At 38.5% G+C, this 26,819-nt stretch overlaps 1 protein-coding gene across 1 annotated transcript in view; it reads right to left on the bottom strand.

Moving 5' to 3' along the window:
* LOC133649207 (gamma-aminobutyric acid receptor subunit alpha-2) overlaps positions 1 to 26,819 on the bottom strand; it is an 84,806-nt gene that overhangs the window by 19,149 nt on the left and 38,838 nt on the right. The window contains exon 3 of the mRNA XM_062046043.1: positions 23,159 to 23,274. Coding sequence (XP_061902027.1) covers positions 23,159 to 23,274 — 116 coding nt within the window. The remainder of the gene's footprint in view (positions 1 to 23,158; positions 23,275 to 26,819) is intronic.

Below are 26,819 nucleotides of genomic sequence, written 5' to 3'. Positions count from 1 at the left end.
ATTTTGAGCGTTTAATTGACCCCACAAATGTGATGCTCCAGAAACTCAATCTGCTCAAAGGAAGGTCAGTTTTGTAGCTTCTGTAACGAGCTAAAGTGTTTTCAGATGTGTGAACATGATTGCACAAGGGTTTTCTAATCATCAATTAGCCTTCTGAGCCAATGAGCAAACACATTGTACCATTAGAACACTGGAGTGATAGTTGCTGGAAATGGGCCTCTATACACCTATGTAGATATTGCACCAAAAACCAGACATTTGCAGCTAGAATAGTCATTTACCACATTAGCAATGTATAGAGTGTATTTCTTTAAAGTTAAGACTAGTTGAAAGTTATCTTCATTGAAAAGTACAGTGCTTTTCCTTCAAAAATAAGGACATTTCAATGTGACCCCAAACTTTTAAACGGTAGAGTATATATATACATGCTTATACATAATATATATATATATATATATATATATATATATATATATATATATATATATATATATATATATATATATATATATATATATATATACATGCATATACATACATACACATATATATATATATATAACACATATAAATTATGTGGGTAGATATTTGTTCTAAAAAGGGTATTTCAACAAGTAAACAGTACAGTAGGTAGTTGATGTTGATATATGTAATGCACATAAGGGTATTCTAGTCAGATGCGCGTGTGTAAATATGCGATGTGTAAATATCAAAATATTACGTACGTCGTATCACTTTTTGTCAGGCAATATTACATTTAATGACAATTTTACATAAATGAATACATCCAAACACGTTGTACATATTTATTATGTGCAGGAAGAAATAACAGTTACAATTGTGTGTGTATCTTCCAAGCAAGAAAGAAGTTTGATCACATCAACATGGGACTAACTGACACACTCCGCTTCGCTGCAGGTCCGCAAGCCACGCCCACCCCCCACAGCCACAGAAGAGGAAAACTGTCCTTTCCCGGGCATGATAAAGTCTTCAATAATGTCAAACACGTAGCGTTACAATAACCAGGAAGATAAAGTGTTTGTCTCACACCTACTAATCAAGCATTCACATTTTGCCACAACACACATGGGGGAAAGTCCTAATTGTAAATACAGCCATATTAACTCCTAAACTGCCATTTTAACACACACCAAACCATCAGCACGCATCCAATGCTTTCTCGTGGCCACGAGAAAGTTTCTCGTGGCCACGAGAAACTTTCTCGTGCGCACGAGAAAGTTTCTCGTAGCCACGAGAAACTTTCTCGTGGCCACGAGAAACTTTTTATAAAAAAATAAAAAAATAAAAAAAATTGTAATTTTTTTTTTTTTTTTTATAAAAAGTTTCTCGTGGCCACGAGAAAGTTTCTCGTGGCCACGAGATACTTTCTCGTGGCCACGAGATACTTTCTCGTGGCCACGAGATACATGTCTAAAAAAAAAATAATTCCCATGTCCCTTTAGGGGCTCCGTAGGAAATAAACAATCGCTTGCAAACTTTTTTTTTCTTTCTTTTTTTTTCTTCTGCGGCCGAGGAATGATCTCTGGGATCACTACCGCCCTCTACCACCAGGAGGCCGGATTACTGCGAGCCTCAACCAGTACGTCTTTTGCAGCAGATTTATGAATGCTCAGCACAAGAAATACGTTACACACATACAGTTGTTGACAAAATCCACTGTACATTATATACCTCAGCTAACTAAACTATGCCATAGTTTAGTTAGCTGATATAATTCATATAGCAATACAGTCTCACTGCACAGCAGCTCAGCAGTTAGCCGAGTCATTGTGCACAATCCATGTTGAGGCACAAATCAGTGACGTGCCTCAACTGGCTGCTGATCACCGCACCGTCTCTTCTCAGTATTTGAACGGCAAATGTGAAAATAAAAATAAAAATAATCTAAAACTGGTGAAGTTAAATGGAAAATAACTTTAGTATAATCACTGGATACATATAACAATTTAATTATATATTTTTTCTTTTTACATTTTTTTTCTTTCCATGATGGCAGGTGAGGCCCCGCCTCCCCTGCCTCTAGTGACTGCACGCCACTGGTGGATCTACACCTGAGATCCAGGAGCGTATCTAGTCCATACTACGGTACTATGGTTACGTCGATATTTTTTGGTCATCACAAAATCTTCTTTCGTTTTTTTTGTATTTACATTATGTTTATAAACTCAGGAAATATGTCCCTGGACACATGAGGACTTTGAATATGACTAATGTATGATCCTGTAACGACTTGGTATTGCATTGATACCCAAATTTGTGGTATCATCCAAAATTAATGTAAAGCTTCCAAACAACAGAAGAATAAATTATTATTACATTTTAACAGAAGTGTAGACAGAACATGTTAAAAGAGAAAGTAAGCAGATATTATGAGTAAATGAACAAGTAGATTAATAATTCATTTTCTACCACTTGTCCTTAATAATGTTGACAAAATAATAGAATGATAAATGACACAATATGTTACTGCATATGTCAGCAGACTAAATTAGGAGCCTTTGTTTGTTTACTTACTACTAAAAGACAAGTTGTCTAGTATGTTCACTATTTTATTTAAGGACAAACTTTGCAATAAGAAACATATGTTTAATGTATCATAACGTTTTTTGTTAAAATAAAGCCCCTTTATTTAGAAAAGTATCTAAATATTTTTGGTACCGGTACCAAAATATTGGTATCGGGACAACACTACTTGCAAGACATCACTTGTACAACATCACTACTACTACATTACTTACAAGAATGGTACTTATCACTACTTCTAAATTACTTCTGAAACGTTACTTCTACAACATTAGCATCAAGCACTTGATGCAGATTGCTGAGTCTGCATTCATTTAGCACCTGAATGAGGCACTGATCGCGACACATGTTTTCCGTATGTTATTACCATTTTCATTGGCAGCAATGCCATTACGGGACCGTTTTTTGGTTCCCTTCCTTACACGTGGTAGCAATATAATATTTACAAATTCACTAATATTTTAATAACATCGAGGATAGTGGCTGGCATTATACTGTATGTGCAGTGTTCGGAAAATGACTTTTAAAAACTGAATATTTATCGTTACTTGTTATTTTACCAAAAAAGTAATTGAATTACTAGCGGAATTACTCTTTAATAAATGTAATTAATTACTAAGGAAATTAATTGATGCGTTCCTTTTAAAAAAAGAAACTTTAAATATTTGGCATAAACGGTTGAGAGACATATCATGAGAGCAGAGTGTAATTGTGTGTGTGCCTTTAAAAGGCGGTGCATGTTGCCAAGTGACGTGTGAAGTCAGCGAGAGCGCGCTCAAAGCAGCATTTCAGCTCGGCTGTGTTTGTTAGCTTAGCAGCGGCAGTTTGCCGGTAGTGACGGCATCTCTGTTGAAGCTTTTCACTGGATTGTGTTAGCGCTAGTTAATAAAGAGATTGAAAGTGTTACGAAGGCTGTCTTGTCTCCTTGTCCACAAACGGGGTATTGTAGGATTGCAAGCTTGTTATGTCAATCAAATGAATTATTGTTCATTATTCAGTCATAGTAGTAGAAGGAGTGTGTGTGTGTGTGTGTGTGTGTGTGTGTGTGTGTGTGTGTGTGTGTGTGTGTGTGTGTGTGTGTGTGTGTGTGTGTGTGTGTGTGTGTGTGTGTGTGTGTGTGTGTGTGTGTGTGTACTTAGCCTACATTTGCTGTCTGGTATTGCCTCTTCCTATTTAATATACATTTTATTTTAGTGTGGTGCTGGCTGTTGATTTCATTGGTAAAGCGTTACTTCCTGCATTGGACTTTCTGTGGTTCTGACGCTGTCTTGTTGACATATAATCACATCAAAAGTAGTGTGCCACGTTCCCTAAACGTGAAATAAAATAATAAAATATCAAATATGTTCCTCAAAAAATTTGATTTACGATTTTTTTCACCTGCTTTTTAAAGAAGGCATTGAATACAAATGACAGAGATATTTCAAAACAAGTTTTGCTTTTACTTGATCAAAAACTACCGTATTTTCCAGGCTATAAATTGCTACTTTTTCCACGATTTCAACCCTCACCTTTTATTTCTTAAAAAATTTGGTGGGTGCGACTAAAATACCGTAAAATTCGGTAGTACCGTATTTTTCGGACTATAAGTCGCAGTTTTTTTTCATAGTTTGGCCGGGGGTGCGACTTATACTCAGGAGCGACTTATGTGTGAAATTATTAACACATTACCGTAAAATATCAAATAATATTATTTAGCTCATTCACGTAAGAGACTAGACGTATAAGATTTCATCGGATTTAGCAATTAGGAGTGACAGATTGTTTGGTAAACGTATAGCATGTTCTATATGTTATAGTTATTTGAATGACTCTTACCATAATATGTTACGTTAACATACCAGGCACATTCTCAGTTGGTTATTTATGCGTCATATAACGTACACTTATTCAGCCTGTTGTTCACTATTCTTTATTTATTTGAAATTGCCTTTCAAATGTCTATTCTTGGTGTTGGGTTTTATCAAATAAATGTCCCCAAAAAATGCGACTTATACTCCAGTGCGACTTATATATGGTTTTTTCCTTCTTTATTATGCATTTTCGGCCGGTGCGACTTATACTCCGGAGCGACTTACACTCCGAAAAATACGGTAGTTTGAAATGACACTGAAGACGCTGCATCTTGCACATAGCAAATTACAATTTCCATAAAGCGAGTTCTTTTTAGAACAGATATAAATTGGACTTGTATTCAATATAGAACTTTTATATGGAAAGCAAAACTTCTGTCTTGAATAAAATACTTGTGTAAACAAAAATGTAACATAACATTACATGCAAATAAATAGACTCCAACTTTGAAATTGCTAAAGTAGGAATTAAAATCTTCTGTATTGAATACAATACTTGTGGTCTTTGTAGTTTTAATGTGTAGATAAAAACAGGCTTTTCCACCGTATTATGGGCACCACAATTTTTGCTATGTGCAGAGCGACCACTTTAGTAATTGTTTTCCACTGTGCTTCTTTCTTATCATGCATGAATGGCACCTTGCATAAATGATTCCACCAAAGTAAGCTGATTTAAAGTGGGAGTTTGTTGTTGGTTGTTACGGTCTTGTTCGCCTCGTAAAAAGTTGCATTTTTCGCACTCGGCTTAACGCTTTGATATCAGATGCTGGAATAAGTTTCTTGTGCTGCTGTCTTTCTTAAACAGACTTTGCAGCCTGCAGTCACATCTGTTACTGCACATCTGAACCGCTAGGTGAATCCCCGCTAAGGAAATAAGGGGGAGGGTGGAAGCTACGGAAGCTCCTGGGGACAAACAAATGCCGGAGCTTGTTTTTTTGTTTTTTTAATCGCATGCAACAAAAAACTCGAATTTATCGATAAAATCAATTTATTGGCCAGGCCTAATCAAACGTATTGGTAACGACGTTGTAACGTATGTAAAAGTATTTAGATTACTCGTTACTAGTAGAAGTAATGCCGTTATTATATAACGCTGTTTTTCTTAACACCTGAGTGTTAATGTGTGCTCTCATACCTGAAAAAAACCACATCTATCATACAGCAACACTTTTCATAACAAACCAACAATAGTTCCTTGCAGTTTTAGAGCCCATCACCCCCTGAGTAAAATACATGTTTTCAGTTTGAAATTATCCAAAGTGCATTTAATGCCTGAGGACGACAGGGCCGTTATTTTTTAGGAACACAAGGACAATGTCAACGTTCATTTATTCGGCAAGAACAGTCAAACATGTGCTTTACATAAAATCCCCGTCCATTGGTACAGATGGGTGTGCTGAACCGCGTGTAATTGGTCAGATGAAACCTGCCTCCATTCAGAGACTGTCCCACTGTGAACCTTCCCAAAAAGCAATCTAACCTTCCCTCACAGAGGGAAAGAGAATACCAATCTACTGTTGTACAACAAGCAAAACATCGAGGAACTCCTTCCACATTGGATATCGTTGTCTTCACCTGGGATATAATGTACGCAGGAAGCAACACATTGCACCATTTCCACATGGCTTATTTACACGGCCTGTCATTCCAACACATGACTACATCCCAGCCTCGCAGAGTCGCAGGTAATCATATTTTACTCCAGATGTCGTCAAATGCTTCTACAGAAGTTCCCAACTACACAAGCTGCTGGGTTTCAACATGATGGGAGTTACAGGAGTCACCGTCAAACTCAGATCATCAATAATTCGCCAGGTAAACCACAACCCAACAAGAGGATACCCGTACCTGTCCGCAAGGAAATATGTAGAATAGCTACAGTCGTGGTCAAAAGTTCACTTGTAAAGAACATAATGTCATGGCTGTCATGAGTTTACAATCATTTCTACAACTCAATTTTTTTTGTGATAGAGTTATTGGAGCACATACTTGTTGGTCACAAAAAACATTCATGAAGTTTGGTTCTTTTATGAGTTTATTATGGGTCTACTGAAAATGTGACCAAATCTGCTGGGTCAAAAGTATACATACAGCAATGTTAATATTTGGTTACATGTCCCTTGGCAAGTTTCACTGCAATAAGGCGCTTTTGGTAGCCATCCACAAGCTTCTGGCAAGTTTCTAAATTAATTTTTGAACACTCCTCTAGACAAAATTGGTGCAGTTCAGCTAAATTTGTTGGTTTTCTGACATGGACTTGTTTCTTCAGCATTGTCCACACATTCAAGTCAGGACTTTGGGAAGGCCATTCTAAAACCTTAATTCTAGCCTGATTTAGCCATTCCTTTACCACTTTTGACGTGTTTGGGGTCATTGTCCTGTTGGAACGCCCAACTGTGCCCAAGACCCAACCTCCGGGCTGATGATTTTAGGTTGTCCTGAAGAATTTGGAGGTAATCCTCATTTTTCATTGTCCCATTTACTCTCTGTAAAGCACCAGTTCCATTGGCAGCAAAACAGGCTCAGAGCATATTACTACCACCACCATGCTTGATAGTAGGATTGGTGTTCCTGGGATTAAAGGCCTAACGTTTTCTCCTCCAAACATATTGCTGGGTATTGTGGCCAAAAAGCTAGATTTTTTTTTTTCATCTAACCACAGAACTTTCCTCCAGAAGGTCTTATCTTTGTCCATGTGATGTCAGATGAAACAAAATGTAGCTGTTTGGCCACAATACCCAGCAATATGTTTGGAGGAGAAAAGGAGAGGCCTTTAATCCCAGGAACACCAATCCTACCGTATGTTTACAAAAAAATAAGAGTTGTACAAATGACTGGAAACTCGAGACAGCCATGACATTATGTTCTTTATAAGTGTACAACTTTGTTTTCTTTTCCATTGCTCTTATTTTAAACATTCTGTCTGCTTAGACCACTCCTCTGGTTTGAGCGCTGGCTCCATCACCTGTCCCTGAATGGCAATCGGGACGCACCTGTCCTGGTACCCAGGACCGGCCCTGCCCTAACAAAATGTTAGTCTATTTTCTATACCACCAAACTGTGAAACCTCTTTCTTTGGGGACAGGACTGACATTCTGAAACATTCTGAAGGTTTAAGCTTTTTCTTCCCCATGTCTTAACTTTGGTTTATTTATGATACAATAATAGCTGCTGTTGCACTGCGACTTGTTTGACCTTGCCATCCAAACCCTGGTGCAAACCACCAAGACACAGATTAGCAATAAAATGAAAGCAGAAATGATGACAATTGGTGTAAAAGATTATCTTAGACTCTGTGCAAACACTTAATGCTTTGTAAGTACATTTTAGAATGTCGGCATGTAAAAAGTACCATCAGAAGCTTGTGTTCCCACCATTATTCTCCTGAACCTTTTAGTTGCATCACAAACCTAGCGTTTCTGTCACTGTCTGCATCATAATATACCCTAAATTTGATCAGTTCCTGTTTTTGTCTGGTATTTCCTGCCCTCTGCTCTGTTTGCAGGCATAATGGTCTGCTGACTGGGGGTTCAGCAACAAAGTAGGTCGACACAATTTGCAATTATTATCATTCACAAACCCTGAATACACACCAGGGAGACGTAATATTAGTCCTCATGGTTCCCTGTGTTGACCTGTGCCACTACTTCCACGTGACTTCCACAAAATACGAGACAGGTCGGATTGAGTCTTATTGGGGAACTGCACTTTTTTTTGGAATTTTGCCTATTGTTCGCAATCATCATGAGAGACAAGAAGACAAAAGTTTTTTTTTTTAATGCTTTCTGACATGTGAAAATCGGCTCATTCTTGGTGGCTAGCAATGCCGCTAATGCGAGCAATCAATTCTACCTCTAAATCACTTTAAGAGTGCATTAAAAAACTATCAACAATACTTCATTTACGTTCCGTAACCTAGTGGTCCCCAACCACAGCGACGCGGCCCGGTACCGGTCCATGGCTCGATTGGTACCGGGCCGCACAAGATATATATATATATATATATATTTTTATTTTTTTTTTTTTTAAATCAACATAAAAAACACAAGATACACTTACAATTAGTGCACCAACCCAAAAAACCTCCCTCCCCCATTTACACTCATTCGCACAAAAGGGTTGTTTCTTTCGGTTATTAATATTTCTGGTTCCTACATTATATATCAATATAGATCAATACAATCTGCAGGAATACAGTCCGTAAGCACACATGATTGTATTTTTTTATGACAAAAAATAAAAAAATTTTAAAAATAAAATAAAATACGGTAATACGATAGACCTAGTCCTTGTCCGGGGTGTCACCACCTCCAAAGTTATGGTACTCCGGTACACTAAAGTATTGTCCAATCATTACCTTATAAAATTTGAAGTTCTGACTCATTGTCAACAAGCTGCTAATAACCAATGCTTTAGCAGCCGCAATATTACTTGCTTGAGGCAGAGAAATCATCTGGCACTCATGCCGCTATGTAAATTCATACCGTGGGCCAGAAAAGCATAGTTTAATCATATTTGTCTTCAAATAATAAGTCATAAGTAAGTAATAAGTGTCTTTATCCATCCATCCATCCATCCATCCATCCATCCATCCATCCATCCAAATAATCATATAATTATAGTTGAATATTACTTAGACATACAGGGTATTAGTTAGTCTCCAACAACAAACGTGGCCGCATTATTCAATTTACTGCGCCATGAGCTTAACTGGACTCTGTAAAGTATTTTAAATCAGCACTTAAAACTCACTTCGACTGTGTCTTCTCCCCATCAGTAATGTTGTAGTTTTTAATGCTTCCATAGGGAGTCTACTGACAGATTTAGGTTAGAACTATACACTACTTTGTAATAGAAATGACAACATGACAACACGTGCGTGTGCGAGCTAGTCTGCTCCACAACAAGATGGAGGAAAAAGAGGGGACTTACAGACTAAAAACGTTGGACTACAATGTCAGACTCGTGCAGAGCTCTTCGGGTAAAACGTTACCATGTATGAAGATATCTGCTGATGTCACAAAGGGTTAAACACGTCAAAACTTGGGCAAATTCCAAATGGTACATTTGGAGGAAGTATGAAGGAAGGCAATATTGTTTTATAAATATCTCAGCAATGCGTTTATTTTTTAAAGCAGTGGTCCCCAACCACTGGGCCGCACAAGAAATTAAAAAAAATAAATAAATAATATATATATATATTTTTTTAATGAAATCAACATAAAAAACACAATATATACAATATATATCAATATAGATCAATACAGTCTGCAGGGATACAGTCCGTAAGCACACATGATTGTATTTATTTATGTAAAAAAAAAAAAAATAAAAAAAAAAAAAAAATATTTTAAATGCACCCCCCCCCCCACACCCTCACCGGGGGTGGGGGTGGGGTCCGCAGCTACAAAAAGGTTGGGGACCACTGGTTTAAAGCCCTACTGAAACCCACTACTACCGACCACGCAGTCTGATAGTTTATATATCAATGATGAAATCTTAACAGTGTAACACATGCCAATACGGCCGGGTTAACTTATAAAGTGCAATTTTAAATTACCCGGCAAACTTCCGGCTGAAAACGTTTCGAAAACGTCACGCGCAAACGTATTGAATCCAATACAAAAAGCTCTGTTTTCATCTCAAAATTCCACAGTATTCTGGACATCTGTGTTGGTGAATCTTTTGCAATTTGTTTAATGAACAATGGAGACTGCAAAGAAGAAAGTTGTAGGTGGGATCGGTGTATTAGCGGCGGACTACAGCAACACAACCAGGAGGACTTTGAGATGGATAACAGACGCGCTAGCCGCCGACCTCACCTTGACTTCCTCCGTCTCTGGGCCGCCGACCGCATCGGTGATCGGGTGAAGTCCTTCGTCGCACCGTTGATCGCTGGAACGCAGGTGAGGACGGGTGTTGATGAGCAGATGAGGGCTGGCTGGCGTAGGTGGATAGCTAATGTTTTTAGCATAGCTCTGTGAGCTCCCGTTGCCAAGTTAGCTTCAATGGCGTCGTTAGCAACAGCATTGTTAAGCTTCGCCAGCCTGGAAAGCATTAACCGTGTAGTTACATGTCCATGGTTTAATAGTATTGTTGATTTTATGTCTATCCTTCCAGTCAGGGGTTTATTTATTTTGTTTCTATCTGCATTTAAGCACGATGCTATCACGTTACGTCCGTAGCTAAAGAGCTTCACCGATGTATTGTCGTGGAGATAAAAGTCACTGTGAATGTCCATTTCGCGTTCTCGACTATCATTTTCAAGAGGATATAGTATCCGAGGTGGTTTAAAATACAAATCCGTGATCCACAATAGAAAAAGGAGGGAGTGTGGAATCCAATGAACCCTTGTACCTAAGTTACGGTCAGAGCGAAAAAAGATACATCCTGCACTGCACGCTAGTCCTTCACTTTTATGTTCCTCATCCACGAATCTTTCATCCTCGCTCAAATTAATGGGGTAATCGTCGCTTTCTCGGTCCGAATCTCACTCGCTGCATTGAAAACAATGGGGAAATTGTGAGCAGCCCTTCTTCCGGTGACGTCACGCTACTTCCGGTAGGGGCAAGGCTTTTTATCAGAGACCAAAAGTTGCGAACTTTATCGTCGTTGTTCTCTACTAAATCCTTTCAGCAAAAATATGGCAATATTGCAAAATGATCAAGTATGACACATAGAATGGATCTGCTATCCCCATTTAAATAAAAAAAATAATTTCAGTAGGCCTTTAATTAAAACATTTCAGAACTTATGCAGATCCCAAATACACAAAAAGCAGTGCCAATAAGTAAAAAAAGCTGGTCTTGTATAAGAGGTCTCCTTCAACCAAGCTAAATATATACATAAAGACGTTTTTATTCAACTTTTATAGCATTACTAGGGTCTATGTCAGGGGTTGCTAACCTGTGGCTCCATTTTTTGCCCCAAAGTGGGATAAAGATAGAGCTGCACAATTTATCGTTAAGACTGTGATTTGCTCCTGCTCTGTTCTCTCTCTCACTGGTTCCTCCTCCCAGTGCTATTGTTTTTTCTTCCTGTCCTTTTGGGGATAATTTGCACATTGGTTATGTTTTGAAAATATTATGGGTTTGCTTTGATAATTATGACAATATATTGAGGGTTGTATTTGATTGTCAAATGTATTACTTTACATTTTATTTACGTGATTGAAGTAATTATGTGAATAACATTTAGGTTAAACATGCATGTCAAAAATTTCATTAAAAAGATGCATCGTTCTTTGACAAAATGTTTTCTTTCTGATTTGTAAACGCTATCCATCCCTAGTGGTAATGATGAGTCAGTCAGAGGTTCTTTGTAAATGTATTTCACTGTTTTTGTGGCAACTTTCTCTCTGGCACTCATCAAAGGTGGACACTTTCCTTTCCCCTCTCCCTTATCTCTCCTGCTAGCTTCTTTGTTGTGTCTTAACTTTTTTGTAGCCTCTTTTGCACTGCTCTCCCAAATCTAAACAATGGAATTGATCAACTAGCCTCAATAAAATTTACAAGATCTCAGTTTTTGGGGAAACTGCCTGCCACGAGGAAACGGTTGTTGCTGGACACACGGTGGACTCTTGGGAGGAGCAAAGGGCTGCGTACCTGGCGACCCTTTCAGTTGAGGATGAACATATCTACTTATACGGAACCATGATAACAGGACATCTGCTAAATTGAGTAAGCGTAGCCCTGGTGTATCGACAAGTTGGAAGATGCTGGCAACCGTTCAAGGTACTCCAAAGTAGCCACAAATGATTGGCGGATGCGGACAGAACTGTGGGCACTCAGACTTTTGTGATTTTGGACTATATTGCAAACTTTGCGACATCTAGAGACGCTGTCTGCTCTGGTGAAGTATGATGAATTTAAAAAGTTTAAATTTGCTTTTACTCGCTTAAAGGCCTACTGAAACCCACTACTACCGACCACGCAGTCTGATAGTTTATATATCAATGATGAAATCTTAACATTATAACACATGCCAATACGGCCGGGTTAACTTATAAAGTGACATTTTAAATTTGCCGCTAAACTTCCGGTTCGAAACGCCTCTGAGGATGACGTATGCGCGTGACGTAGACCGGCGAACACGGGTATGCCTTCCACATTGAAGCCAATACGAAAAAGCTCTGTTTTCATTTCATAATTCCACAGTATTCTGGACATCTGTGTTCGTGAATCTGTTTCAATCATGTTCATTGCATTATGGAGAAGGAAGCTGAGCAAGCAAAGAAGAAAGTTGTCGGTGCGAAATGGACGTATTTTTCGAACGTAGTCAGCCACAACAGTACACAGCCGGCGCTTCTTTGTTTACATTCCCGAAAGATGCAGTCAAGATGGAAGAACTCGGATAACAGAGACTCTAACCAGGAGGACTTTTGACTTCGATACACAGACGCCTGTAGAGAACTGGGACAACACAGACTCTTACCAGGATTACTTTGATTTGAATGACAAAGACGCAGACGTGCTACTGTGAGTATGCAGCCTTGGCTGCTAAACATTTGAGAGCTTGACCGTATGTGCGCGTCACGTACGTAACTTTTTAAAAATATATAAGCTTTATGAACCTTGGGTTAGGTGAACGGTCTTTTGGGCTGAGTGATTGTGTGTGTTGATCAGGTGTTTGAATTGTATTGGCGTGTTCTATGGAGCTAGGAGCTAGCAGAGGAGCTAGGAGCTAGCGTAACAAACACGCAGGTGTTTTTATGCAGGATTAATTTGTGGCATATTAAATATAAGCCTGGTTGTGTTGTGGCTAATAGAGTATATATATGTCTTGTGTTTATTTACTGTTGTAGTCATTCCCAGCTGAATATCAGGTCACCCCCGGCTCTCACAGCATCTTCCCTATCTGAATAGCTTCAACTCCCCACTAGTCCTTCACTTGCACTTTACTCATCCACAAATCTTTCTTCCTCGCTCAAATTAATGGGGAAATTGTCGCTTTCTCGGTCCGAATCTCTCTCACTTCATGCGGCCATCATTGTAAACAATAGGGAACTTTGCGTATATGTTCAACTGACTACGTCACGCTACTTCCGGTAGGGGCAAGCCTTTTTTTTATCAGATACCAAAAGTTGCAATCTTTATCGTCGTTGTTCTATACTAAATCCTTTCAGCAAAAATATGGCAATATCGCGAAATGATCAAGTATGACACATAGAATAGATCTGCTATCCCCGTTTAAATAAAAAAAATTCATTTCAGTAGGCCTTTAAACAAACATTCTAATCTTTATTGTTTTCAATGGCTGCAAGGTTGTTGCTTCGAGATTCCCCTAAAAGGACAGTGCAACGAAGATGGAATAAACTCCTTCCCTGTCTCTCAGACACATACCTGTTTGACTTTTATTGGAGTGACTGGCTGTGTTATCGTGTTTGCGAGAACACAAAGAACGCAGAACAGAGTCACTCTGCGGGCTTACACACACACGCATCCACAGAAAAATATACGCCCCACACCTTTGACGCTTCACCCCATGTGGTATGACGGAAAACGGAGCAGTGCCCGCAGTCACGGCAGCTTCGGCCCCCCTCCTTGTTAGTCTTGAATTGTATGTCGTAATCTGTATATGTGCTTTGCTTTAATTTTTTTTCTTGGTCTCTAAGCAGTTTCTGTGATCCCAGTCATTGCCATTGTGTCCTTGGGCAAGACACCTCAGCCACCTTGCTCCTGATGGATCGTAGTTCGCGCCTTGCATGGCAGCTTCTGCCATCAATGTGTGAATGTGACGTACTTTGGATATCGTGCAGGTATATTAAAGCGCTAAATAAATACAGACCATTTAACAAAGTGAAGACTATACTGTAGCTGAAGGATGAAAGCATCAATACCAAGTGGAGCAACGCCTACATTGTATTTATCAGCATAGCATGGCATGGAGTTTGTTTTCTTACTGGAAGCTTTAGTAATAGGTGGGTGTGGCAAATGAGAGAAAGACACCACTTATAAGACCCATTAAAGCCAATAGATATGGAATGTAAAGTACAATTATAGATTATACTGAGGTAATCTCTCATAGTCCCACTATTGATGGTGTACTCTCAGCATTTCCTCTCAGCCTTGCTTCTTATCAAAGTGTCTGAAACGGCGTCTTAGGGGAGCTAGCTATTGTCTACACTTGAAGTGGAACACAAGTGGAGAATGAGTGCAGGCATTCGGATAATGCTTCAGTCCAAAGCGATTCGCTCTGTAAATAAATAATTATTTCTGCTTCTGAGGCGTAATTCCCTGCCTGATGTGTTTATATTGTATTTGTTGTAAGTGAAGTCAAGAGTTATGTGCAGTTAGAGCCACACTTCATTGCTGAAACAAGAACATTTTATTCTCTCCCTTCCCCTCTGAGTTGCCTCAAGGGGAAATGTGGATTCATCTTTAAAACCTCTGCCCTAGATCTCTCTCTTCTTCTAGCGTCATTGTTTAGTCAAAGATTTGACTAATAAAATGTGTTTGGATAGATGACACAATGGAGCTCAATGACCAAACGGTTTCAGTTTATTCAAGATTACGTTCACTGGAATTTACTGGGATTCATCGGAATTCATTGGGACTCGTTGGAATTTATTAGCATTGCTAGGATTGAATTGGAATTCCTTCAGGATTCATTTAGAAAATGCATGTTTTGGTGGAGAGACAACACAGTAAGACTTTCAGATGTAAAGAAATAAGTGACGATGGAGAGACTAAATGATTGATGTGAGGAACGAGTGGTTCTTTTTAAGCTATTACATGCTAAAAAGCAAAGTCCAGTGGAGCGTTAACACACTTTTTTCCCCCACAGATGAGATATACACATCTAATGCATTCACAATGTGGAAAATTCCATCCGATGTCATTTGTGCATTGCGACATGAAAAGGCTTTGCTATAAAGTGGTTTCAAAATGGTTCATGTGATACAAATTAGAGGTTCTAAAGACACTCATTTTTCCAAAAAATGAGATAACCCAATATACAATACAGTGTATCACACAGGATAAATCAATTACTGTGACATACTGTAATTATTATATAATGAATTGATTTAACATCAATTACATAAACGTGATTTTACCAAGCAGATGCTGTTATAAAAAAGATGAAATAGCTGAAAGCCAAATGGATTCTTACTAGCGTGCAAATGACACACACTCCCTAACACATAAATATTGTCCAAAAATAATATAATAGAATGTAGTACAAACACCTAAAGTAACAAGATAGGATAGACTTTTATCAAGATAGGATAGACTTTTATTTATTTATTTAATTTGACCTGCTGTTGTACTCTGTCTCAAAGTGTTATCATGTGCTCAATGTTTCCTTACCATTATTGCTATGTTGGCTATTACCATTGTTGGTATTTTGTCTATTACCATTGTTGGTGTATGCATTCTTCCTACATTGTTGATACAAATTATTGTTACAGTGTAATAATTATTGTTACCTGTGGTAATGCCACTATGATACAACATTTGTATTATAATCCTTAAACAAAGTAACAGTGAAACTCATGTGAATAATCACTGAATGGAAAACTGGGGGTGGGATTAAATAAATTATCTTCTTCCCACTCCCTTTCAGGCAAAACTGGACAATCATGCATTACAAACTATACATTACCTTTTGCACTATATAAATGTATATTAGTATGTGTTGTCAACTTTGTACTTTTTTTATTTGTTATATCATTGCCTGAAATAAATAAATACATGAAAAAATTAAATGATTTATCCCACAATGGGGAAATTATGTTGTTGCAGTGCAGGGTTTTTCATAAAGTAACAGAAGTCAAGCGTAATGAAAAACAAAACAAAAATAGTACCACAAATAGCTCACTAATGTATATATAGAAGATAAAATACAACAACAAAAAACACTAACATTGATATTAAACACCACCAAAACAAACATCACAGTAGTCACATAAGTGAGTTCTAAAGTCTTATGGCTGTGGGTAGAAAGGACCTGCGATAGTGCTCCTTCTTGCACTGTGGATGCAACAGTCTAATAATGAAGGAGCTCCACAGTGCCGTGCATGGGGTGAGATGGATTGGACATTATGGATGTAAACTTGATCAGCATTCTTCTGTCAGCCACCTCATCAATTATGTCTAGTGGGCAGCCTAGGACAGAGTCAGCTCTCTTAATCAGTTTATTAAGTCTGACTGTGCAGCCCCCACCCCAGCAAACGACAGCATAGAACACCGCAGAAGCCACCACAGTGTCGTAAAAGGTGTACAGCAGTGACCCGCACACCCCAAAGGACCTCAGTCTCCTCAAGAGGTGTAGGCGACTTTGACCCTTCTTGTACATAGCGTTTGAATTGTGCATCCAGTTTATTGTTGAGGTGAACACCCAGGTATTTAAATGTGTCTACTATTTTTATATCTGTTCCCTGGATGTTCACCGGTGTGGGTGGTGGAGCTGTCTGCCAGAAGTCAATCACAAGCTCTTTTGTTTTACTGGTGTTCAAGTGCAGGTGATTACGTGCAGACCAGTCAAAAAAGCCTGAGATGACTTCTTGTTATTCCTGCTCGCTCCCCTCAGACACACATCCCACCACTGCGGAGTCATCCCAGAACTTCTGCAGATAGCAATGGCTGGAGTCATGCCTGAAGTCTGAGGTATAGAGCGTGAACAGGTAATGTAAGATCACCGTCCCTTGGGGAGCCCCTGTACTGCAAACTACCACATCTGAAGAACAGTCACGCAGCCTCACGTACTGCGGCCTGTCGATGAGGTAGTTAATGATCCATGCAGCCAGCTGATAGTCCAGTCCCGCCTCTTCCAGTTTCACCTGCAGCAGTGCCGGCTGGATGGTGTTGAAAGCACTGGAGAAGTCAAAGAACATGACTCTCACCGCTAATCGCTAACTGGAAACCAGTGCTATCTAATCAGTAGACGTCTTTAAAGCTAACATGAAAATAAAATTACTGTGTAATTATTTATACATGTTTCCATTTTTTTTTTAAAGTCACAACCCCCATGCAGTGCCTCTGCGACTCCATAGGTTTCACGGATCCCATGTTGAAGACCTCTGATGTACAGCATTTACCTTGGAAATCAGCTGATTTTCCATATTTTCATGGCTAAATGTCCGCCTTTTAGAAATTATCTGACGCTATCGACTCATTCTTCGTCAGTATAGTGCAGACTAGCAGTGCTACTCCTGCTCTGCCAAGTCGGCTTCAAGCACACATCGCTCATATCTTTCCACGATTTCTGTCTGTATTCAGTGAATATCATCCTCTTCTTCTCTCAGCACGGTCCTTCACGCTCCCTTCCTTCCTTCCTTCCTTCCTTCCTATGGTTATAAAAACAAAGTTATGTCTTGCTTGGGTCGGATCTTACGCGGTTCACTGTGGAATTTGCTACGCCAACTGGCACTTAGGAGGCTCGTACTTTGATTTTTTGCTTCCAACCTGAAGGCCAACAATTAACCAGGAGACAGCTCAGATCCTAAACATTGAGTAAGCCGAGGTACCGCTGTAAATGAACTCTATGTTTATACCTCACAACTCGATCTGAAAAGGATAAGCATGAGCTGATTTTGTGAATCTACGCTGATATGCGAACAGCACGAGGGACTGCAGCAGCAGCAGTGCATGAGTGCTGCCAGGCCATAGAAGGTCTGTTCCCCATATGGCAGCTTCTGGGCTGATGGCCCCAGGAATTTGAATTTCAAATGGCACCAAATCCTGAGGGAGGAGCTCAGCTTTGGGGTGAGGGGCTGGCTGGAAATGAAATGGCAAACATAGGAAATGATGGGAGAGGTGAGGACGAGGAGATGTATCTCTCCTCAATTATACAAATGTGAAACCTTTTGCTTCCTCTGCAAACCGGGAAGTGAAAAATGGCGAGCTTTACACGTTACCACAAGGGAAATATTTGAATGTAATAAATGTTTTAATATATGAATGTTTGATTTGAAACATGGCTAAAAGAATCATTAAACTTTAAATGCATCATTTTACTTGAACCGCTCCTCTAAAAATACATTGTGTCATACAAAACAGGGTCTCTAAAAGGCTGCTCGGGGGTCATTTTTGGATATTTTTTTTATTGGCCCGCAGCATGTAGTAAAAATAAAACATTATATAGGCTACATTATAAATGCAGTAGATTTCACCGTCTAATTTGCATAATTGGCCACGACATACTGTATATACTTTTTTTAAAGTATAAGATCCAATCCAATCCAATCCACTTTATTTATATAACACATTTAAACAACAACACTGTTTCCAAAGTGCTGCACAGTCTTGTTAAAAACAATATTAAAAACAATATTGAAAACAATATTATGCTCCACTAATGACAGACTAAAAACAAAAAATTAATAAATATAAAACCAATATAAAAACAATATAAAAATAAATATGATTAAAAACGATTTTAAAGGGTAAAACCAATTAAAACAGTAAATAGAAATCAAAATTTATAAAAAAAACAAAACAAAGAGGACAACAGAAGACCACACAACTCACGTAGTGTTAAAAGCCAAAGAATAAAAGTGGGTCTTAAGACGAGACTTAAAACACTCCACTGTGGAAGCAGTTTGAACATGGAGGGGCAGAGTGTTCCAGAGCTTAGGGCCAACCACAGAGAAAGCCCTGTCTCCTCTGGTTTTAAGTCTCGTCTTGGGCACCACGAGCAGGAGGTGGCTCTCTGACCTCAGAGCGAAGATAAAACAACATGCATACTAGGGTTGTACAGTATACCGGTATTGGTATAGTACCGCAATACTAATGAATCATTTTCGGTACTATACCGTCTCTGAAACGTACCGGTTCCGCACCTCGCTGTGGCCACGCCGAAGTCACATCATGGCGTTGCTGGTTTACGAGCAGAGAAGCATGTTCAGCGGCACACAATCACGCAGTACTTACAAGCAGACACAGTGTGTAGACAGAAAACGGAGAATGGATGCATTTTGACTTAAAAACTAACGATAAAGGTGAAGTTATAACACTGAAACACCCTCAGGAAGAGATGCTTTAAGACATGGCTAGCTAGCTAGCGGCTAACGTCCATCCGCTGTCGGCAGTGTTTTAGCTACTTCTAAATCACTAATCCTGGTCTCCATGGCGACAAATAAAGTATGTTTCTTACAAGTATCATCCCTGCAGGACGACGAATAGCTAAACATGCTTCACTACACACCATAGCTCACCGGCGTCACAATGTAAACAAACGCCATGGGTGGATTTACACCTGACATCCACTGTGATGATATCCAGAGGTGGGTAGTAACGCGCTACATTTACTCCGTTACATCTACTTTAGTAACTTTTGGGATAAATTGTACTTCTAAGAGTAGTTTTAATGCAACATACTTTTACTTTTACTTGAGTATATTTTTAGAGAAGAAACGCTACTTTTACTCTGCTCCATTTATCTACATTCAGCTCGTTACGCGATACTGATTTTTATCGATCTGTTAATGCACGCTTTGTTTGTTTTGGTTTGTCAGACAGACCTTCAAAGCAGGATCTATCGCATGCCTGCGTTTCACCAATCAGATGCAGTCACTGGTGACGTTGGACTCCGTTTCACCAATCAAACAGAGACAGGCGGTCACATGACCGTCACACGTGGACCCCGACTTAAACAAGTTGAAAAACGTATTCGGGTGTTACCACTTAGTGATCAATTGTACGGAATATGTACTGTACTGTGCAATCTACTAATACAAGTTTCAATCAATCAATCAAAAGTGTAAGGAAAAAAGACACTTTTTTATTTCAACCGTACCTCCCGTCAAAAGCCTAAAGACTGACCGCACAGTTCCTGTCTTCACAAAAAAAGTGCCGCTTCATCGCGCCTGCGCTAACAAAAAAAGAGTCTCCGAAAGCCAGCGCAAACAAGCTAGCAAGCTACGGAGTTTGCCGCCAATGTATTTCTTGTAAAGTGTATAAAAACGAATATGGAAGCTGGACAAATAAGATGCCAAAAACCAACCACTTTCATGTAGTATTAGACAGAAAGGAGGAACTTTTTTTCTCCTCCATTTGAAAACGTGGACGTTATCAGCACTACTGTCTGATTCTAATCAATGCAAGTCATCAAAATCAGGTAATACATCAACTTATATTCTTGTCTTCATGAAAGAAAGGAATCTATATGTTAAACATACATGTATATTCATTAAAACACCTTTAACATGTGAACAAAAACGGCTTCCTCAAATTTGACGTTGAGTTCATGTAAGCCAGGGGTGCCCACACTTTTTCAGCAGGCGAGCTGAATATATATATATATATATATATATACTCACACGCACGCGCGCACACGCACGCGCACGCGCACGCGCACACGCACGCGCACACGCACGCGCACGCGCACACACACACACACACACACACACACACACACACACACACACACACACACACACACACACACACATGCATAGAAACACCAATCAGAAGTGCACAGTGTGTTTACCATGAATTGATTAACGTTGAAAAACTTATCGGGGTCTTACCATTTAGTGGCCAATTGTACGGAATATGTACTGTACTGTGCAATCTACTAATACAAGTTTCAATCAATCAATCAATGAATGCCTACTAATAATTTATTTTCTACCACTTGTCCTTAATAATGTTGACAAAATAATAGAATGATAAATGATACAATATGTTACTGCATACGTCAGCAGACTAATTAGGAGCCTTTCTTTGTTCACTTACTAATAAAAGACAAGTTGTCTGGTATGTTTACTATTTTATTTAAGGACTTAACTGCAAAGAGAAACATATGTTTGATGTACCCTATAATGTTTTGTTCAAATAAAGCCAATAATGCAATTTTTTTGTGGTCCCCTTTATTTAGAAAAGCACCGAAAAGTACCGAAATAATTTTAGTACTGGTACCGGTACCAAAATATTGGTATCGTTACAACACTAATGCATACATTCAAAGACAAATCTTTAAGTTATTAGTATTAACCGTTACAGTAAGCCTTTCTGCTGTATTTTTCCATTGTTATATTTTTTGGGGGTGATGGGGGGGCTGTATAAAAACAAATGGCCCCTAGGCCCCACTTTGGACACTTCTCGTTTACGTATTTCCCCAAGAAAGTGAAGTGTTACCAAACAACGGAAAAGTGTTTCCATGCTCGTCATGACCAGAGCTGAGTAGTAACTCGCTACATTTACTGAAATGGACTGTTTACAACATTTACACAGATGCCTAGAGGGCACCAACTTTCCAATGTATATTTTACACTATGTATTCCGCCCTCTTACGGATTTGTAGGCCTTAATAACATATGCACACACATTAGCTTTGGGTGTTGTTAGCTAATATTAGCAATTTGGATAGCTAGCGTTAGCTGTCATTGAATATATATTCTATCAAGACAACAACATGACTGCAATTTTGTTTTTGTTTTTTTGGACTGCTTTTGTATTTGTGCACGCGCTTCCTGCGCATTCGTGTTGACGAGATCGGGTGAGGATAAATTGGATAAATTGTACTTTTCAGAGTAATTTTCATGCAACATATTTTTTACTTTTAAAACATTACTTTTACTCTCTTACATTGAGTTTCATTCCGATATTTCCATTTATTTACATCATTATATTCATTCATAATCTACAGTATTGATTACAACAGGGCCAGCTGTAACCTTTGTGTGGCCCCAAACAAGATTTTGTTTGTGGTCCCATTTTGGTCTTTAATATAAAAATGTTGATCTTTTTTTATGTTTTAGCTGTGCATATGCTAACATTAGCTAAGATACAACCTCATAAGTGACTGTAAAAATGTGCATCTTTTGTATGACAGGCTGTAGTAGTATCTCTCTCTCTCGCGCACACACACACACACACACACACGCACACACACACACACACACACACACACACACACACACACACACGCACAGACACACACACACACACGCACAGACACACACACACACCATTCACAGTTGTAGTGCAAGTACCATTAACTACTGAATACATGTAGAAGTTACTCACCACTGAATATTTACTCAATATTAATTATTATTTTAAAAATATGACAACTTCTTACTTTTACATGAGTAAAATTACTCTAAACAGCACTCTTACTTGAGTACAATGTTTGACTACTCTACACACACACACACACACACACACACACACACACACACACACACACACACACACACACACACACACACACACACACACACACACACACACACACATATACTGTATATATTCATATATACATATACATATATATATACATATATACACATATACACACACAAGTATATACACACATATACATATATATATGCATATACACATACTGTATATATATATACACATATATACATAATAATGCACATATATACATATACATATACATGCACATATATATATATATATATATATATATATATATATATATATATATATATATATATATATATATATATATATATATATATATATATATATATATATATATATATATATATATATATATATATATATATATATATATACATATATACATACATATATATACATATACATGCATCCTTCAATTTTGGACACCTGTCCCAGGTACAATAAAGAAAATTAAAGTTTATCTTGATAAACAGTGGTTATTTGCAATGAGGGTTTAACGTCGGAGTTTGTTTGTGTTACTTTTCAGGAAATTCTGTCTTATTTCATCTAAATGTTTGTACACGGTTGTCACAACAAGTGGGGGTGCAGTATGTTTGGCAAAGTAAGACCGGACCTTCAAAAATATTCAATTGAGTCTTTTCTTACCTCCAAGACCGGGGCGTAAACGGTTGTCATAGCCATCCAGCAGGCTGTCGAGGATGCGCGTAAACAGGGTGATGTTGGTTTTGAAGGCATCAGATGTGGCATCGGCGTCTACCAATCTGGGCAACACACACACACACACACACACAACGTGATCAGCTGGAAGGACTCGTTGACAAACAGGGTTGTATTTGAAGTGTATTTCAGACTCTACATTTCCCTCAAAGGCCTGATTAATGAAACAAGAAGAGTTAAAGAGTTGTTATAATGTGGCATATATACATGTCTACCTCATCCACACAGATGGCCCATTTCTCGTCAGAACATTAAAACTCTGCTCTTGAAGCTCATATGCAACTTCCTATGCAAATGCAAGCCCAGCTGAAGATTCATGCTAAATGAATTCACATAAGGTGTTGCGTTAAAGCTAAAAATAATTAACACCGTTGTCAGCTTGGGAATAACAGCCTTGGGTCAATAGCATATTTTACCATAAATAGGAGAAATAAAACGTATAAACAGAAGGAACATTTGTACACACTCCATTGTAAGTATTTTCTGGCAATGTCTTTGAATGTTTTCTTCAATTATGTAATACCTACAATGTAGCATATAATGATAGCAAAGACCTGTTTCTAATTGAAGTCAAACGATGGGTGATGTACTGTACCGCTAAGTAGAACACACAAAATACATTTCTAATCTTACATTGTTTACGTTAACTGTATTCTCTATTTGGAAACAACACACTTTTACAGGTTCTTTTTTTGGCATTGTGGCGGCCAGAAATGCCTGATTTTGCAGCTTCTTTTTCAAAAAGTTGAGATGGTTTGAGGCTTGTTTTCGTCAATAACCTTGCACGAGCTTGTGATTTTAGGAATACTTGAAGTGTTCTTTGTAAATGTAACCACAAACAGCACTCGGGAATTAAATTCAATAAAGCGTGCATCATCTAAACACGTATGTGGGCATAGTTGGGAAAACAAATATAGATGTTTCTCTCATTAAATTAGCACACTGAGTACCGAAACCTGACTTACATTTGAAGTAATTACACTTTCTCTAAACCAATTGTCAAACCATTATATTATAAAAAGAAACTCCAAATAAAGCTGCTCCTTTTCAGTTGTCTGCTACATCGTCCCCAAATGCACACATTCTCTTTGTATGTTTAACTCTTACAAAGCGTTTGTTCATCGTAAACTTTAATTCATTTTATAAAACAATGCTTTCGTTGAGAACATTTGGGAACTGTTGAGCGCAAGCTACAGTATAGTGGAGATTTTTGTTGATAAATGAGAGTCAATGAGGACGAATCACCACGCTTTACAACTCTGTCAATGTAAAAAAGGAAATTTTGACATGGGTGCATCACTAAATCTTTATATGTTGCTAAATATGTATATGTTACATTACCCAGAAGGCTCACGTAACTGAAAGCTAAGGATGAGTATAAGAGTTATGTCGTTCAAGCATTTAAAAGTTGAGATATTGTTACACTGTTTCTGATTTGTCTACACAAGAAGCAAACATACGTTTTGATGACAGTTGACGTTCGTTTGAGCGCTGCTAATATTTGTCACAATAGCAACAATGGTAACTGGCTACTTAATAAGTTCAATTATTTGGAATTAAAATATTGTATTTTATAAGGCGCATTAAAGGTGTCATATCATGATTTTATTTTTTATACATTTAAAACACTTCCTTGTGGTCTACATAACATGTAATGGTGCTTCTTTGGTCAAAATGTTGCATAGATTATGTTTTACAGACCATCTTGAAGCCGCTTTGTGACCGTCTCTTCAGGATATGGGCGGTCTTATTTACGTGGCTGCACTTTGACAGCATCTCCTCCCCGCCATCTTTGTTGTACCGGTAGTTTTTAGCACGTCCATAGCGAGTCTCTTGACGGATATAAGTTAGAACTGTACGCTACTTTGTATTAGAAATGGCAACAGCTGAGGATGAATGCCCAAAATCAAGAGAATAGAGAAAAAGAAGGAGCTTATTGTCTACAGCGCCGACTACAATGGCGGACGCGCAAACATTTTCGGGACTTATGCAGATCCCAAATACACAACAACAGGAACCAAAATGTAGGAAAATTTGGTTTTGGATAATATTGCAAAACAAAACCCCAGATAATGTCTGCAAATAGGTGCCATTTTGCGGTCCTTACACACACCATTATAATACCGTATGTTGAATCACAAAACGTCTAACTACAGTAGCCGAAATGCTCCGCATTCCATCAAGCGGTGCGGCTTCATAGCTTACCAAAGTCGTACTAAAACATTTTGACAGATTTTTGAGCGCTGTGTGTAATGTTTTATATTCTTAATGAAAGATCAACATTTTGGTGTTGCTAGGTTACTACTCGTAAGCAAGCTTGCGTCATTTAGTGCAGTGGTGCCCAACCAACGGTTCGAGGACCGGTACCGGTCCGTGACGCATTTTCTACCGGGCCGCACGGAAACAATAATTAATGTATAAACTACCGCATTTTCTCCGACTTAACTTTCGCCTGTCCCACTAAACACGCCAATAAGCTTGTTAATAGATGTATATTACAACACCTTTGTTATAGTACATGGGGCAGTGCACATTAATGGACATATAAAATGTTAATGTGCCAGATTGTAGCCAAAGGCAATTTTTTTTGCTGTTCTTTATCTGCCACACTTAGAAAGCCGGTCCATGAAAATAATGCATACAATAAACCGGTCCCTGGTGGAAAAAAGGTTGGGGAACCTCGATTTAGTGAACAGGATTCAACCTGCAGTCTAAACGTATCTCTTATGTGTGACCATACTTGCCAACCCTCCCGACAACCTCCCGGCAGAGATTTTCTCCCGACAAACTCCCGGTATTCAGCCGGAGCTGGAGGCCACGCCCCCTCCAGCTCAATGCGGACCTGAGTGGGGACAGCAGTTCTCACGTCCGCTTTCCCACAATATAAACAGCTTGCCTGCCCAATGACGTCATAATATCTACGGCTTTTAGAGAGTAGAGTGCACAACAAGGAGACGGAGCAGAAGAACGAGGAATACAGCCAAGGCGACGCCGAGCAAGATGAAGAAATACGCTTGCAAGTTCCAAAGCGAATGGAAACAAGAATTTCAATTCATCCAGGACAGTTCGAAGGGGAAGGGGTATGTTGCCTGTAAATTTTGTAGAACAGACTTCTCAATTGAACACGGTGGCCGAATTGATATAGTCATTCATGAACGGAGAGCGAAGCACAAGGCGGCGGCAGCGCAGCACCGTTCACAGTCCAGTATTATGGGCCACCTCGCAAAATGGAGACCCGATGGTGTAATATAAGCCGAGACAAAGATGACTATGCTGATAGCTGCAAGCAACATCCCATTCTCATTTGCGGATGTTTACAACATAAAAAAGCATTGTACTTTCAAGTACAACAATGAGTAGATGAGTGTTGTGTGTGTATATGTGTAAATAAATGAACACTAAAATTCAAATATTTCTTTTATTTATATATATATATATATATATATATATATATATATATATATATATATATATATATATATATAATATATATATATATATATATATATATATATATATATATATATAGGTAGAATTCACTGAAAGTCAAGTATTTTTATATATATATATATATATATATATATATATA

This window comes from Entelurus aequoreus, linkage group LG04 (genome assembly GCF_033978785.1).
Source record: "Entelurus aequoreus isolate RoL-2023_Sb linkage group LG04, RoL_Eaeq_v1.1, whole genome shotgun sequence".
Lineage (NCBI taxonomy): Eukaryota > Metazoa > Chordata > Actinopteri > Syngnathiformes > Syngnathidae > Entelurus > Entelurus aequoreus.
This window is presented reverse-complemented; position numbering and strand designations above follow the sequence as displayed.